Genomic DNA, 15,072 nt, shown 5'->3' with positions numbered 1-15,072 from the left:
GTGGGCATTGTTGTTTACTTTCTCCTGAGCGGAGTTGAGATGAGAGGTGTAAGTGCCGGTGGAGAGATAACAGAAGGACGATTGTTGTGGCGGAGATGCAAAAGAAGCTGAACAACTGAGTGGTGTTTTCACAACAATTGGTGTTTTTTTCTCTTGATGACAAGAGACTCAAGAAGAAGTTTCCCAAGTCCCAAAAAAAAAAGAAGAAAAAAAAGTCTGAATATCAATGGTCTCTTCTTGGCTGCCATTTGACATCGAGTTTATCAAGGTTCTCAGCCTTAACGCACAACTGCCGAAGCCATTGAACCAATCATTTTGAGGCAGTGACATTCTCTCTGTCTTTTGCGCAACCAATCAGACGAGGGTAGTGACATTCCGATGACAGACCGTACCGTTGCCGTTTCTGGACAGCTCGGGGACTTGGCAGTGTGTTCAGGGTCTGAAGAGAGTGATTTGACTGGAATGTTTCGTGTTTTTCGAAGATTTGAACAGAACACGGAACGCAGCGTCAATAATAAGAAAGAGGCATAGGGCATGGTCTTTGTGATCTCATCGCCGATATGACCGCTCGCAAATGCCGAGGCGTGAGTGTGTGAGCAAACGGCGTTCGGGATCCGGAAAGAAATCGAGCTCCGTCTCCTGGGCTTGGCTGACCGTTGCGGTTCTGTTGATCTGCCGGTATCTGCCGCTGTGCGACGGGGGCAATCGCTGGCGCGGTCGTATCGAACTCTAGTGTTCCATGGCACAATCGAAAAAAAGCTGGATGGAGATCTGATGAAGTCGAAGTTCTAGAAAGGGTGACGAGTTCAGTTGATAGCCGTCAAGAGAGAAACGGACGGTTGAACGGCACCAAGAGCGGAGCCACTCTCCACCCCAGATCAACTGCCAACGCAACCTCATGAAGCAAGAGTGACAGCAAACTGGAGGCATTCTCACAACTTGTTTGCCCTTATTACGAGCACCGCTCGCCTTCCTCCTCGGTTCCATCCCGACGACGGATGGTTGCACGTGAATCCCGCTGGCGTTCGGCCTGTCGGTTTCGCTGGCGTTGCAGCAGTGACGACGGGTTCAATTAAAGGGATGAGACAGCCCCTTACTCAGCCCACCACCCACCTCATGCTTCCACTCACAGCCTTCCACCCTTCCTGATCTGTGACGGGTGAGAAGTTCCACAACTCCACACCGACCCTGGCTGCCCAGGCGTCATGCCTTGTACTCTGTATCTTCACCAGTGCGGCAGCATGCCAGCAATGTTACTTAAGTAATGACCAATCGGTGCGACTTCATGGCGACCTCCGGATTTGGCCTCGGCCCAAGAGCTTCGTATCAAGATGGTACTGGACAAAGGCGAAGGATTCAGATGGATTAGGGGTATTTATATACAGTTAATGCCCCCTCTTCAGAGTTCTGATGCTGGGTGGTAATTTGATATCATTACGCAAGTGTCGTCATCTGAAGCTTTGACCACATTCGACTTCAACATACCTACCTTGCCTCTCAACATTGGATCGACTGATCACAACACTCACCATGTCTTGTCCCTTCCACGTTGAAGGGGCTGCCAAGCCACCGGGTTCATCACATTCAGCACGTTCAGAGTCAACACCCAAGCCAGCAACACCTGCGCTGGAAGAGATCGGAGAAGGAGAGCCAATCCCTCAACCACCCGAGAGATGGCTTACCGGCAACCTGGGAGAGATCAACCCCGAGTTCTCTATGGGATCCCTATGGAGACTTGCTGATGTCTACGGTCCCATCTTCACACTCAACCTCGTCAAGAGAAAGATTGTCGTCCTGTCCAGCCATGCTCTGATAAACGAGGTGTGCGACGAGAAGCGATTCGAGAAGAAAGTTGCCGGTGCCCAGGAGGCCATCAGGGTGTTTGTCAAAAACGGTCTATTCACATCATACAACGAGGAAGAAGTCAGCCATTTTCAACTTCAGAGATCGTGTCAACATTAGCTAACCCTTTTGGCAGGAATGGGGAATCGCCCACAGAACTCTTCTACCGGCCTTTGGCCCGCTACATGTCCGCACCATGTTCCCCAAGATGACGGATATCCTCTCTCAGATGATCCTCCGCTGGGATCGCTTCGGCCCAGACTACCGCATCTCAACCCATGACGATTTCACTCGTCTGGCCTTTGACGTTATCGGTCTCTGTGCCTTCAACTACCGCTTCAATGCCTTCTACTCCGAGGAGCTAATCCCGTTCGCCAAGCAGCTGGGTGATGTTCTCATCGAGACTGGCAAGCGGACCAGTCGTCCCGAGATCCAGAACACTCTGGCCTTCCTCAGCAAGAGGCAGATGATGGAGAATATTCATTCCATGTGGAAGGTCTGCGACGATATTGTCGCAGAGCGCAAGGCCAATCCCCGCCCCGATATCGACGACACTCTCAATGTCATGCTCAACGCCAAAGACCCTGTCACTGGAAAGGGGTTCACCGATGAGAATATCCGATACCAGATGGCTACCTTCCTGGTAGCAGGACACGACACTTCGGCTGGTACCATGATGTTTTTGTTCTACAACCTTCTCAAGCATCCCGAGGCCCTGCAGAAGTGCTATGCCGAGGTCGATGCTGTGCTCGGAGACAGGGAGCTGCAGTTGGAGGACATTCCCAAACTCAAGTACATTGATGCTGCCATGAAGGAGGCTCTTCGTTTCTGTGGTCCTATTCCGGCTTTCATGAGACAGGCGAAGGAGACCACCATCATTGGCGGCAAGTACAAGATCACTCCCAACGAGAGTCTGGTGTTCAATCTCAAGGGTCTTCACAACGACCCTGCTGTTTGGGGCTCTGACGCTGCCGAGTTCAGGCCAGAAAGGTTCCTCAATGGTGGTTGGGAAAGGCTGCCACCCAACTCTTGGAAGCCTTTCGGGACTGGTGTTCGCTCGTGTATTGGTCGGTATTTGGCTGAGCAGGAGGTTCTTATCACCATGGCTATGGTGTTGCAGCGGTTCGTGATTGAGATGGCTGATCCTGATTATGAGCTCAGTACGTTGTCGTCACCTTTTTGCACTTGAAAAATGTTGCTGACACACATCCCAGAGATCAAGTCTACACTTACCATCAAGCCTGATGAGTTCTACATCAAGGCTCGCAGACGCCCTGGAAAGGACCACCTCTTCAACTTCAGCGCTGGTGCCGCTCCTGCCCCAGCACCTTCTAGCAAGACAGCCAACGGAGCTTCTGCCAACTCCAACTTGAAGCCGTTTTCCGTCTTTTATGGTGGCAACTCGGGAACTTGCAAGTCTTTTGCCGAGGATCTCGAGACCAACGCGGCGAACCACGGTCTGTCCGTTCCAGCTAAGGTTCAGAGCCTGGATGATGCCGTGGAAAACCTGCCAAAGGATCACCCCCTCGTCATCGTCACCTCCTCTTACGAAGGCCTCCCCCCCGACAACGCCCGCAACTTTGTCGCCTGGCTCGAGACCCGTGCCAAGGACCCCAGCAACAGCGAGCTTCTCAAGGGCGTCTCGTACGCCGTCTTTGGCGCTGGCAATAAAGACTGGGCCTCGACCTACCACCGCATCCCCAAGTTGGTTGATGAGCTCCTCGAGAAACTCGGCGCCGCACGTCTCGTCGCTACCGGTTTTGTCGACGTCAGCCAGGATATTGTCGGTCCCCTTGAAGAGTGGAAACTGACCCTCTTCCCCGCCCTCCGCGAAGCAGTCGGTGTGACGGCAGCCGTCAAGACGGAGGAGCTCCGAGTGGAAATCACCCAACCGACCGCGCCGTCCAAGCTAGCAGGCGAGCAGTTATCTCAAGGTCTCGTCTTGGTCAACAAAGTCCTCGCCAAGAAAGGCCTCGGTCCGGAAAAACGCCAAATCGACATTCTGCTCCCTCCTGGTGTGCAATACCGCAGCGGGGATTACTTGGCCATCCAACCCTTTAACCCCCGGGACTCGATCCGCCGCGTGCTCAGCCGCTTCGGCCTCCACCCCGACGATCTCATCACCGTCTCGGGGACCACCAAAGAACACCTCAAGTCTGAGTCTGGGGGGCCAATTTCGGTGTTTGAACTCATCGGCACAAGAGTCGAACTCGCCAACCCTGCTTCCCAGCGCCAGGTGGCTCACTTGGCTTCTCTCTCGTCCGGTCTGGAGGCAGATAAACTTCGTGTTTTGGCCTCGGATGAGGAGTACCCTACCTCTGTCCTGGCAAAGAGGTTTTCTGTCTTGGACCTGCTGGAGGATTTTCCCTCTTGCAAGCTGAGCTTTGCTTCGTATCTTGACATGCTGAGTCCGCTGTCTCCTAGGCAGTATAGCATTTCCAGTTCCCCGCTCGCGCAGAAACCGCTGCCTGATCAGGGGTCTGGGTGGTCGAGCGAGGAGGGGGTTGATCTGGAGAAGGCGAGCTTGACGGCTACGTTGACGTATGATGTGTACAACTCCCCTTTGATGTCGCATCCTGAGACGAAGTCCTTCAACGGCGTCAGTTCTTCCTACCTCGCCTCGTTACAGCCCGGCTCGAGACTGCGGTGTTTTGTGAGAAAGACGAATGCGCCGTTTCGGCTGCCGAGTGACCCGGCTACGCCGGTGGTGATGGTTGCTGCTGGGACGGGGGTTGCGCCGATGAGGGCTTTTCTGCAGGAACGGGCTGCTGTTGCGGGTGCTAGGGGGGGGTATCACAAGTCAGGTCTTGGTCCTGCTATGCTGTACTATGGGTGTAGGGATTTTGAGGAGGATTACCTATACAAAGAGGAGTTGGGTCAATGGGAGAAGGAGGGGGTTGTTAGAGTACGGGCGGCCTTTTCGAGGAGGGCGGGCGAGGGAGGGAGGACGGGGCATGTGGATGAGCTGATTTGGGAGGATAGGGAGGAGTTGAAGGGGTTGATTAAGCAGGGGGCCAAGATACTTGTGTGTGGGAGCGCGGGGAGGTTGGGGAGGAGCACGGCGGAGGTTTGTTTGAGGATTTATGAGGATGAGTTTCCTGATAGGGGGAGGGAGGGGGCGGAGGAGTGGCTTGGGAAGATGAAGGAGGAGAGGTATGTTAGTGATGTTTTTGGTTGAGAAACTGGACGGACTTGGGGGTTGTGGGTTGTGAGAGGGTTGGGCAGAGATGGATGGGCGTTTTACTTTGATAGAGGTGGTGTTTGTTTGTATAGAATTTGGAAAGTTCTTTTCTTCTCTCTTTTTTTCTTTTACATCAATGCAAGTTCTTGAGACTTTTGAGTTGCGTTATCCACGTTTCTTATCTCTTCATAGCGCGGTGTAAGAAGGGATGTTCTCAGACAGATGATTATGTTCTGTATGTCACACATGAAGCCTTCATGCATGTCGCTGTCACCCGCGTCTTTTTGCTGCTCCAAACCACGGCATAAAGTAACTCCCTTTACATTATCAGACGAACTTGTCGACCCATCAAAATTATTTCACGGAGTGCCACTACCACTTTAGCTCCCGGCACCGTCTTCTTCTGGCGCTCTTCTAATGTCATGGCTGTCAAAGCGTTTTCGTCCGTTGATAGTAGCCCGCTGTTCCCCAACGGCTTTCTAGCCTCCTGGCAGTGGCGAGAACCGGGTACTTACTTCTAACAAAGTCAGTTGCCCCCCCCCCCCCCCGTTTTTATCTCACTCAACAACGGCACGACCGATAAACCACCCTTGGTCGACGGTTAGGGGCAGTTGTCTACAACGGGATGAGGGCATAGCCATTCGTTTTTTTCAGGTTTAGGCGAGGTGTGAAGTGTCTCCGTACCTCCTCCAGACCTCGGAGAAATTCCCTGCTACACAAAGTTGAAGAGAAATGTCTAACACAGCCTTGTGAAGAACGACCCGACGGAAAGTGACTGAGAGTAATATCAAAGTGAAACGACGCCTCATCGTTGGAGTCCGTTACCTCAGCCAGGAAAAATAAACCCTGAGACATGGCTGCTTTTCGTGAAGTTTTCTTCCGAGTTTCCGTTGGACGTTACCGGTTTTATTGTTTATTGTGATGATCGGCCGCGCGTATCTTCAGTCTCATGTTGATGATGATGGCTTTTTTTTCTTTTCTTTTGGCTTCAGGTTGTCTCACCTGGAGTGTTCACATTAGCTAGGTAGGTAGGTATGTGGGCGCACATAGGTCTACCTACCTACCTACCTACCACCTCCCCCCCCACGAAAGATGGGCTGGTTGCCCGAACGCACGGCCCGGGAACACAATATGAAAGGAGCGGTAAGTTGTCGGGTATACGAGATGCAGTCCCAAGCCGAAACCTGCATGAGGAGTTTTTTGAGGATGGCGTGGACTCTACGCTTACAGCTCATGCGGTGTCCAGCGAGATGAGGACGTTATGCCTCAAGTTCTTTTTCACTTGCCCGTGATGGGTGACCAGATGTCAAGGTAACATTTTTCGGTAATCGTATCGATAATCGAGCTAGGGGGGTCTGTCATGATCAGGCGGACGGGCGGAAAGATGACCCCGAGGATCTGGTTGTGGCTTTGGCGCTATCGTGAGGGTCCATCGTGAATGGTAGGGCGGCGGTGTGTTGTTGGTTTCTTTTCTCTTCGCTTCTTTTTCTGGGCACACCCCCAAGAGATTTTCCTTTTTTTTCTCTTCTCCTCTTTTTTTGCCGCCGGCGTGGCATGTGCAGGGTTAATGCAGGAGCGCGCTACCCGAATGTGGATGTCAACATCTGGACATCTCTTGGTAAAAAGGTTAGCGTGTCAGGAAGACACCTTCAGGATGGGAGTGTGCAGTTCAATTGTCTTGTGGTGAGACTTTTGGAGACGCGAGACCCCTTTCTTGGCCCCCTTTTTCCACCCGACAAGGCCACACTAAAATGGCTAATTGTCAACAACAGCTCCCGAATCTCCAGAACACGGCGCAAAGGCGGTTTCAAAAACCGAAGTCGAGCGATGCGGTCGATATACGGATGACCACAACCGCTTCTGCACTGCACACACTGGACGCGCTGTAACCTCTGGTGCATGACTTTCAGCTACCCAGTACCGTGGCCGTCGGCCAGCACATCGTGCTTCTAGGCTGAGCTGCCACCAGAGACTTTCATGTAGGGTTGGGAGCCAGTCTCTGCCAGTCAAACACCTAAAGGTGGCGGGTGGTGCGTGACGTCGATGCATCTCTTGCAGCAAAAAAGAGGTGCAAGGCACTTTACAGACGCGTCGCGCGTTTAATTGCTTGCCTACAAAAGAGTCTTAGTCTTGGTGATACATATGTAGGTCTCAGAATTTGGAAGCTTCTCGGTGGTTGCGGGAGCTGCCGTGCTGGATATTCAGCTTTTTATATCGTCAACTTCTTGACCGGGTTTCTAGAGGCCGTTTTTGGGCTTTTAGCAAGAGCTTGTTTTCCCTGATTCCACACGTGGCGGTTGAGAATCCTGTTGAATGTTGGTTGAAGATGGAATATCAATCATCAATTCGGGCTACGACGTGGTGTTCATATCTGTTTCCGACCCATGCTGTCGGATTTTGTTTGATCGGCCCCCGATCCTGCCTTTCGTCATCGCTCAATTAAAGCTGCCGGGTTCTCGGCGGTGGCATCGATGTGACCTTGTGATTATCAGCCCTCAACGACACAATTCTCACAGACTCTTCACCGCGCATTATAAAGGTCGTCGATTGTGGTAAGGCGTGGTGGTGTCAGACTGATGTTTATGCTCGGGGTGGGGTAGCAAACATCTCGACTCGTTCAGCTGGACCGGCATCGCTGAGGTCTTTATGCCTTGGCATAAACTGTCATACCTGCCCGTACATGGTAGCCTTGTTCCCCGCCTCGGCTCTGGGGAAAAAAGATGCTTCTGGATTCCGGAGTCTGAATAATTGGGTGATAAAACAACACAACCGGTGACCTCGAATTGACTGTAGAAATGGTGAGCGCTCAGCGAACGACTGGAGCTCAGGTCCATCGGTCTCCTGCAACGGATCGGTCGCCCAGCCTCCTTAGTGCAGCCTCCAGGAACATCCCCTCTTCGGGGGGCCACGGGGGCGTCGTTAGCAAACAGCACACCCGTATCCGTAGCCTCGGTGTGGCCGCCTCGTCTCCGTCTTATCTTCTTCTTCACTCAAACCGCCTGTTCGTCTCGAGTGTTTCTTGAACCATCCGAGCGCAGGCACAGTGTTCCCGCTGAATGTTTCTGGATCAAGTTTGCTGTTTGAGAGAACATCTTGAAGTGAGGTAGCATCAACCAACAATGGAAGTCAATGGTTCAGTACACTACCCGTACGAGGTGTACCGGGGCCATCCCGCCGCATCTGCACGTACTTCTCCTAACTTGCAAGATCGACGACGTCAACAGCCTGCCACCCGAGTACGGTATAGTGGGCGCCAGGCTGGCCGCACTGGCCCATTGCTCGTCCCAATTTGCATCACTCTCCTGTCAAGCTGCCAAGTTCCCGTCCGGGTTGAGCGCGCGACTGACAATCTCCACTGGACCGTGGAGGTCGTGGAGTCGCGAGTCAAGCTGAGCCCGGCTTGTTCAAATGCAGCTTCGATATTAAATCGCGTCTGCCCTGATCTCGCCTGTCCGCCCGGGGCCTGCCCGCACTCGCTCGCAGCCGATCCTCAGCCTGTGATTTTTATTTTTTTCCATTTTATTTTTCACTCTCTTCTTTCTGCTGTTGTACAATCGCCTGCACCTGCACCACGACTTTACGTTTACGTCTCTCGTTACGTCCAAGCTGCTCGCCCCGACCCGCCAAGGCTCGGATTCCCGTCATCTACACATCGCCGTCGCTGCTCTTTGTCCGACCGAGAGACACTCGAAAATCGCATAGCGTCGTCATCACCCCGTTACCGTTGATCAGCTCTGAGGAAGATTGGAAGAAGGACCATGTTTTGAAGGGGATTGGGGCAGATCGAAGGCAGCAGAGTCGCAGTATTCCCTGACTGCGAGGGCTGCCAGCAGGTTTCTCCGGCATACACGGCACACCACCCCTGTTGACGAACCACTGCAATCCACAGAGTCGACGGCTTGTTTTGAGACAGAGCAATGGTTGGTCCGACACTGACCATGACGGCGCCCGCTGTGGACACCAGCACGCCATTGCCTTTTCACCGCTCACAGCGCTCACAAGGTTCACAACACTCACATTCTACACCACCACCACCTGCTAGGAGTAGCAGCAAAGAACAAACCCCGCTCAAGCTCGCCAGGCCCGATGCTACCTCGCGCCCGCCTGCCAACACCAACAAGGAACTTCCGAGCCTGCCCATGCCCGATCCCTCGTTTGACATTCCCTCGTTCGATTTTGAATTTTCACCCGAGTTCAAGAGATCCTTCAGTTTCTGCAGCGACAAGATCGAAGCGTTGTCCATCCGCCCCGTGAAGCCCACCGCCACTGTCGTTACCGCTCCCGAGACGAGGCTATTGCCCATCGCATCCACTGAAGCTCGCGCCGAACCCACCAAGCAGCCAATACCACCCCGAACCTCGTCCAAAAACATCGACACCGCCACCTATCACCGTAACAGCACCAGCACCGCGCCCACCGTGGCTGCTGCTCCGCGTGCCGAGAAGCACGGCCGTAGCCGGAGCAAATCAATGATTGACCGGCCGCTGTCGTGGCTGCCGAGCTCAAAGTCGGCCCCCAACGTGCCGGCAACCCATGAGCTGTCCCAACGGGTGACCAAGAACAATGTGACTGTGTCGACCGACAATCTGGTGGAGGACAGCCAGCTTGAAAGGTCGAGGACGGTCGAGTCCTTTGCCGATTTTGCGAAAAAGTCTTGGATGACAAAGTCACGATCACCTTCACCGCCAACGACCCCAGAACGGCTTCGACATGAGACCCGCGAGCCTTCCACAGAAAGGAAAAAATCGCCTGTCAAGTCTAGGTTGACGCTGCGAACCCGCGCACGTTCGGATTGTGATTTTTCTCAGGACGCTTCCGCCGAGCCACAGAGCAGCAGCAGCAGCAGCAGCAACAGTACAAGCCGCGTCTTCAGCCGTGCCAGTGTGTATCTGACGAGGATAAAACAAAAACCTCAAAGTGTGTTTTCTAGAACATCGTCCCCACTCTCGCTTCCCGCGCCATCTTCTGTCAAGAGTTCCGAATCAAGTGACTCTGATTCCGCCAGTGCTGCGACAGCCGCGCACAGCGTCAAGCCTGTCCCGGCCCAAACCACCCTTGCCCCGTCGAACCTCCCCAGATCTGCTGCTCTTGCCACCAACAATGCTTTTGCCCATGTCGAAGCAGCACCATCTCGCAGCTCTTCCCACCGGACTTCGTCACTAGAGTCGGATCTGGACACGGAAACCACTGCGACAACCAGCGCCTCTTCCGAAATTGCTTCCCAGGGCACAGCAGACACCAACATCACCATGCCACATCCGACATCCCGCGACCCTCTTTGGGGCACCTTCCGAACGCTAGATGGCGAGTTTGCCCGGTTCGCGGCGAGGCCTACCACCTCGACGCGAATGGACGTTGTGCGAGGTGTGCTGATGCCATTCTTGAAAAGTACCTCGCACCACCCTTCCAATTCGAGCAGATCGGTGTTGAGTTCCGAGGATTTTGACCGGCGAGCCACAGTTTTGAACAAGTGGTGGAATGGCCTCTTGTCGATGCTGGATGCCGGGCATTCGAGGCTGTTGGCGGGAGGATACGGGCTTGCTCCAGGCATCGCTGCGCTTGGCGTCCAGTTTCCAGTATTGCAGCCGGTTGCTGGTGTCGACAGGCCAACTCTGCTCGAGGCGGCCACCATGATCATGATGCGGCCAGAGTGGAGGACGTGTACCAGCCAGTTTCAGCCTTTGGCTGAGCGGTCTCCCGAAGAGAAGGTCCGAGCGAGGTCAAACACATCGTCCACCGTTGGCAGCGATGTGGACTCGCTGTTGACCGAGCCGGCCGAGCACAATGTGCGGACCATGTTTGTCAACAACTTGACGACACAGATGGCGCTGGTGGTGGAGAAAATGTCGCTCCGGCACGCCCCTCTGAGCTTAGTCAACTGGTGCGGCAAGGCGTGTGCTTATGCGTTCTTCTTCGTGCCCGGTGTCGCTGATGTTCTGGTGCGGCTTTGGGGTTTGAATGCCGACATTTTGCGAAGAGTCGCCGATGAGTTTGGTCTGCCGAGGCGGAGCAAGGGCGAGAGCGAGGATATTGTCGCGCTCTACCCCGAGCATCTGCACAAGCTGGGATGGTCGTCTGTCAAGACACTGGGCGACAAGCTGCGGCTTGCGGCTAAGCTGCCACTGATGCCAGCCAAGATCCCCTGGCACGGCCCTTGGGTGTCGAGATGGCGTGGTGGTGAGACGGATCTGTTTTTCATCTTTTGCAAGTACTTCCACGTGCTTTCTGAGCAGTTTGTTTTTGAGGGACTCCCGCTGGTCGAAAAGGCGCGGTCACCTGCCTTTGTCCTGGTCCACGCTCAAATCTTGTCGGTGTTGGATAGCACCATTCACCGACAGGCCTCGATCGATGCCATGCTGGGCCCTCCGATTTCTGACAGCATTCACGGCGCGGATGCTACTTTGACCGGCATCTCTGTGCCCAGCAATGTTCTGAAAGGGATGGATGAAAACCGGCTCATTGTCCTGCTCAAGGATGTGCTCTCAGAAGGCTCTGTTGGAGTGAATCACGAGATTAAGCATACCTTTGCCGAGGCTTTTGCTGCCATCTCGAAGGCGGCAGCGAAGAGGACACCACGATTCGACCAAGCTTCGTGTTTCATGCTGTGCGATTTTCTGGAGGAGATGCTGGTCACGCTGGATACATTCCAGAACACGGTGAACGGCAGCCCTGCAGGATCCCCGGCCGAAGAAATTGGCCAGCCGCGGTACCTGGAATTTGGCAGCACCGCCCCCTTTGTCAACTACATTGACTGGCCTTTCTGGCTCGAGGTGGGCAAGATGATGGCCGAGTCCAATAACACCATGTCTGAGATTAGGGTCCTCTCTTTCCTCTACTCGGTGTGGGACGCCATCACTTCTGATCCGGCGCGCAAGGAGGCCTTGTGCACGGAGTGGCTGTTGACGGAGGAGTTCTTTGCCAAATTCTTCAACCATTGGTGCCCCATGGTTCGTGCTTACTACATGCGCCTGCTCTGCTGGCGGATCTGCAGGGACTCGGGCAGCGCCAGTGAGGTCAACAGGTAAGACGATAGCCATCCAAGCGTTGCAACAGGTGACTAACGGGACTCTGCAGCAAAATATTCCTGACTGTGTCGCAGCGGCTCAAGACTCTTTGGGCTCATTACCTTTGGCTCAAGGCTGATGCCGACATGAGGGGCAAGGTCCAGCCTTCTACGGCCCCTGCTCATCCCACGCCTGGCAAGCGGTTCTTGATCATTCGAACCGAGGTGCAGCCGCCACAGCCGTCCATGAAGCTCGGCTTCGACTCGTTTTCCAGCTCCTTCCCAGGGTCAGACCAGCTCGTGGATTATGCTGGTACGTTCGGGATCAACGGCGGAGATACCGTTGGTGGCATCAAGGATGATGGGGATGTGTCATCCTTCAAGAAGCGGCTGTCAATGTTGGGCAAGGTACTGCCATTCAGCTCGCAAAATGGCCGGGCCGTGGATCCCAAGCGCGCTTGGGACGAGGAGCTGGAACAAGCTCGCCGCGAGACAGCTGCTGCGCGGATGGGACCTCGCCAGGGACCTCCGCCGCCGCCAAAGAGACCTGGCCACCATGCCACCTTGTCTACCGACTCCATATCTACTACAGGTTCTGCGCCCGTTTACGAGGCCACCACCTATGTCTTTCGCTTTGCGCTCACATGGCAAACTGGACCGGGGGGGCAGCCAATGCCACTCGGTCCTACAAGAGACCGGATTCTGACCCGCCCTCGACTCCCTGCGCCTGCTCAGGCGAGAGTCAGCGCTCGCTCGGCGGCGATCAACGACGTGGGTAACTTTCAGAACGGCAGCCTTGTCTATCGCAGCGACAGCCCGCCTCCCGTTTCTCCCGGCCTGCCACCCGACACTAGGCGTGTGAGCGGTGCTTTGCAAACCGGTCTTATCAGTGAGGCTCGCAATGCTCGGCCATTGTCCATAGTGGAGGATACACCACGAAAGTCGATGGAGAGCTCCAAACGCCGGTACTCCCTCAGCATCAACGTCACGGCGGTTGCCTCGGACAGTGAGGATGAGAGATACAACAGGCCGTCTCCTCTTCGTCACATGAGCTTTGACGGCTACGAACGTGGTCCTTCGGTTGACATGATCAGGATGGCTCGGCCGCCCGCGCCAGCAATTCGTGCCGAGAAGCCCTTCGGCCCTTATGCCTCAGGGGCTGTGTACACAGGCCGAGCCCTCGCCGAGTGGGCGATCGTCATCAACGAATGCAACAGCTTTGTGGACCGCCGCCGGGACGAGGGCGTGCTCGGGTTGGCCGAGGTTGAGATTCCTATTCTTGGGGTCGATGGACTTGGGATGCGGCAGCGGGGTTAGTCGCCTCGTCCGCACAAGTCTGGCGACTGGAGATGGGCAGCTTTGTACCGGCATCCGACTGATTGCGGCTCGAGGCACTGAACCGCTTTTTGAACCGTTCTACAATACCACACCATAACATGACGTTCTTCCGATCATTCACGCCATTTCCACCACCACCACCACCACCATCTATACAAACACATACGTGCATACACAGCACACATTTTCGAGAGATGTTCTTTTTTTTTCTTGTTCCATATCAGCATTTAGCGACTTTTGTTCTTCTTTTCTTGAGCATTTTTTGTTTCATTATCAAGCCGCAAAAGTTTTTTCTGGTTTTTTTTGGGGCACAGATATTTCAACGTATATAAAGCCTCGTTTTTGGGGCCAGGGGGTTTTGGGCATTCGTACCAGCATTTGATTCTTTTACACATTATTTATAAGCTATACATTGTTTGGGCGTTTTTGGAAGGGGCTGCTGGGGCAAAGGGGGGAATATAAATTCGGCTGTTTAATTTTTCATGGAAGGGTCTGTAGGATTTGGATTTTATGTTTTATTATTAGATGGAGGGGAAGAAGGCCTACGCTTTTTTTGTTTTGTTTCTGGTCCTCAACTTGGGACTGGCGAATTGTATTGCTTAATGAAGGTTTCAACATACACACACAGACATACACACACATACACACACACACACACAGACATACACACACTCACATACACACACATACACACATACGCACACATATTTTGAGCGTGCACATGTGGGAAAAGATTGTTTTTTTTTTGTTTGCGTGGGTGTTTTTTGTTTGGTTGTGTTGCTGAGTTGGATGGTTTGATACCCACCAAGATACAAGTCGGTGTTTGATTTTCTGTCTTTTTTTCTTGCGTGCTGTGAGGGAGAGAGGGAAAACGCTTGGAGGGGGGGGGGCTTTCAGGCCATTGTTGTTGATAATGCGGTAGTATGAATATCGGTTATGGGAGGATTGTGTGGATATTGTTTGGGAATTTGGAAGAAATCAAAACATATGGTTGCTGAACGTGATTGTGACAGAAGCTGCAAAACTTGGACGTGACGTGACGTGAGGTCGTGTTGTGTGTGTGTGTGTGTGTGTGTGTAAGTCGGGGAGTAGATTCCTTCCCTTTTCGGAAGGTGGGTCGGGGAATGGGGGTGGTTGAGTGGCTGGGCTGGGCTGGCTGTAGATGCATAACGCAGCTTGAGTTCAGACTATGCTGCTGTCAGGGGAACTCGACGGGTTTCTGATGTCGACGTACATGAGAGGAAAGCATTGACAGCGCTAGGTCGTCTTGAATTTTTTTTTTTTTGGCCAGTTCGTCCGTCGTCCTGGCATGGCATGGAGATGGCCGCAGGGACGGACGGACGGACGGATGATTTGTTGAGCGTAAGCAGAGCAGAGCAGAGCAGAGCAGAGCAGAGAGCAACTCCTGTGCGGTCGGTCTGAGAGTTTTGCTCATCACAGCTGTTGTGTGTTCGCAGCGACGGAAGGGTATTTGGTCCCATTGTTTTCCTCTTCACGGTGGTGTTTATTTTCTTTTTCATCTTGTACATATATTCTAGCCTTGGGGGGTGGGGGGGTGGGAGGCAAAGCAACCGATTCTTTTTCTTTTTACCTTTTCGTCAGGGTTCATTTTTTTTCCTTTCCAGGCCTGAAATCATTCTTATTTTATTTCCCACACTTTGTTGTTGTTATTTCTCCAAGAGTAAGAAGCAAGATGCCACCAGGCCGC

The 15,072-nt window shown here is 53.6% G+C and overlaps 2 protein-coding genes across 2 annotated transcripts; both read left to right on the top strand.

Moving 5' to 3' along the window:
- Positions 1–1,530: 1,530 nt before the first annotated feature.
- PODANS_1_10820 (uncharacterized protein) lies at positions 1,531–5,020 on the top strand (the record flags this gene model as incomplete). The annotated part of the gene is made up of 3 exons (XM_001908710.1): positions 1,531–1,923; positions 1,979–3,002; positions 3,057–5,020. The coding sequence occupies 3 exons, from the start codon at positions 1,531–1,533 to the stop codon at positions 5,018–5,020; spliced, it is 3,381 nt and encodes a 1,126-aa protein (XP_001908745.1).
- Positions 5,021–8,940: 3,920 nt separating this feature from the next.
- On the top strand, positions 8,941–13,343 carry PODANS_1_10810 (uncharacterized protein; the record flags this gene model as incomplete). Its single annotated transcript, XM_001908709.1, has 2 exons — positions 8,941–12,044; positions 12,098–13,343. The coding sequence occupies 2 exons, from the start codon at positions 8,941–8,943 to the stop codon at positions 13,341–13,343; spliced, it is 4,350 nt and encodes a 1,449-aa protein (XP_001908744.1).
- Positions 13,344–15,072: the final 1,729 nt, after the last annotated feature.

This window comes from Podospora anserina, chromosome 1 (assembly GCF_000226545.1).
Source record: "Podospora anserina S mat+ genomic DNA chromosome 1, supercontig 2".
NCBI classification, from domain to species: Eukaryota; Fungi; Ascomycota; class Sordariomycetes; order Sordariales; family Podosporaceae; genus Podospora; species Podospora anserina.
The sequence above is the reverse complement of the archived record's forward strand: the minus strand, read 5'-3'. Positions and strand labels throughout refer to the sequence as shown.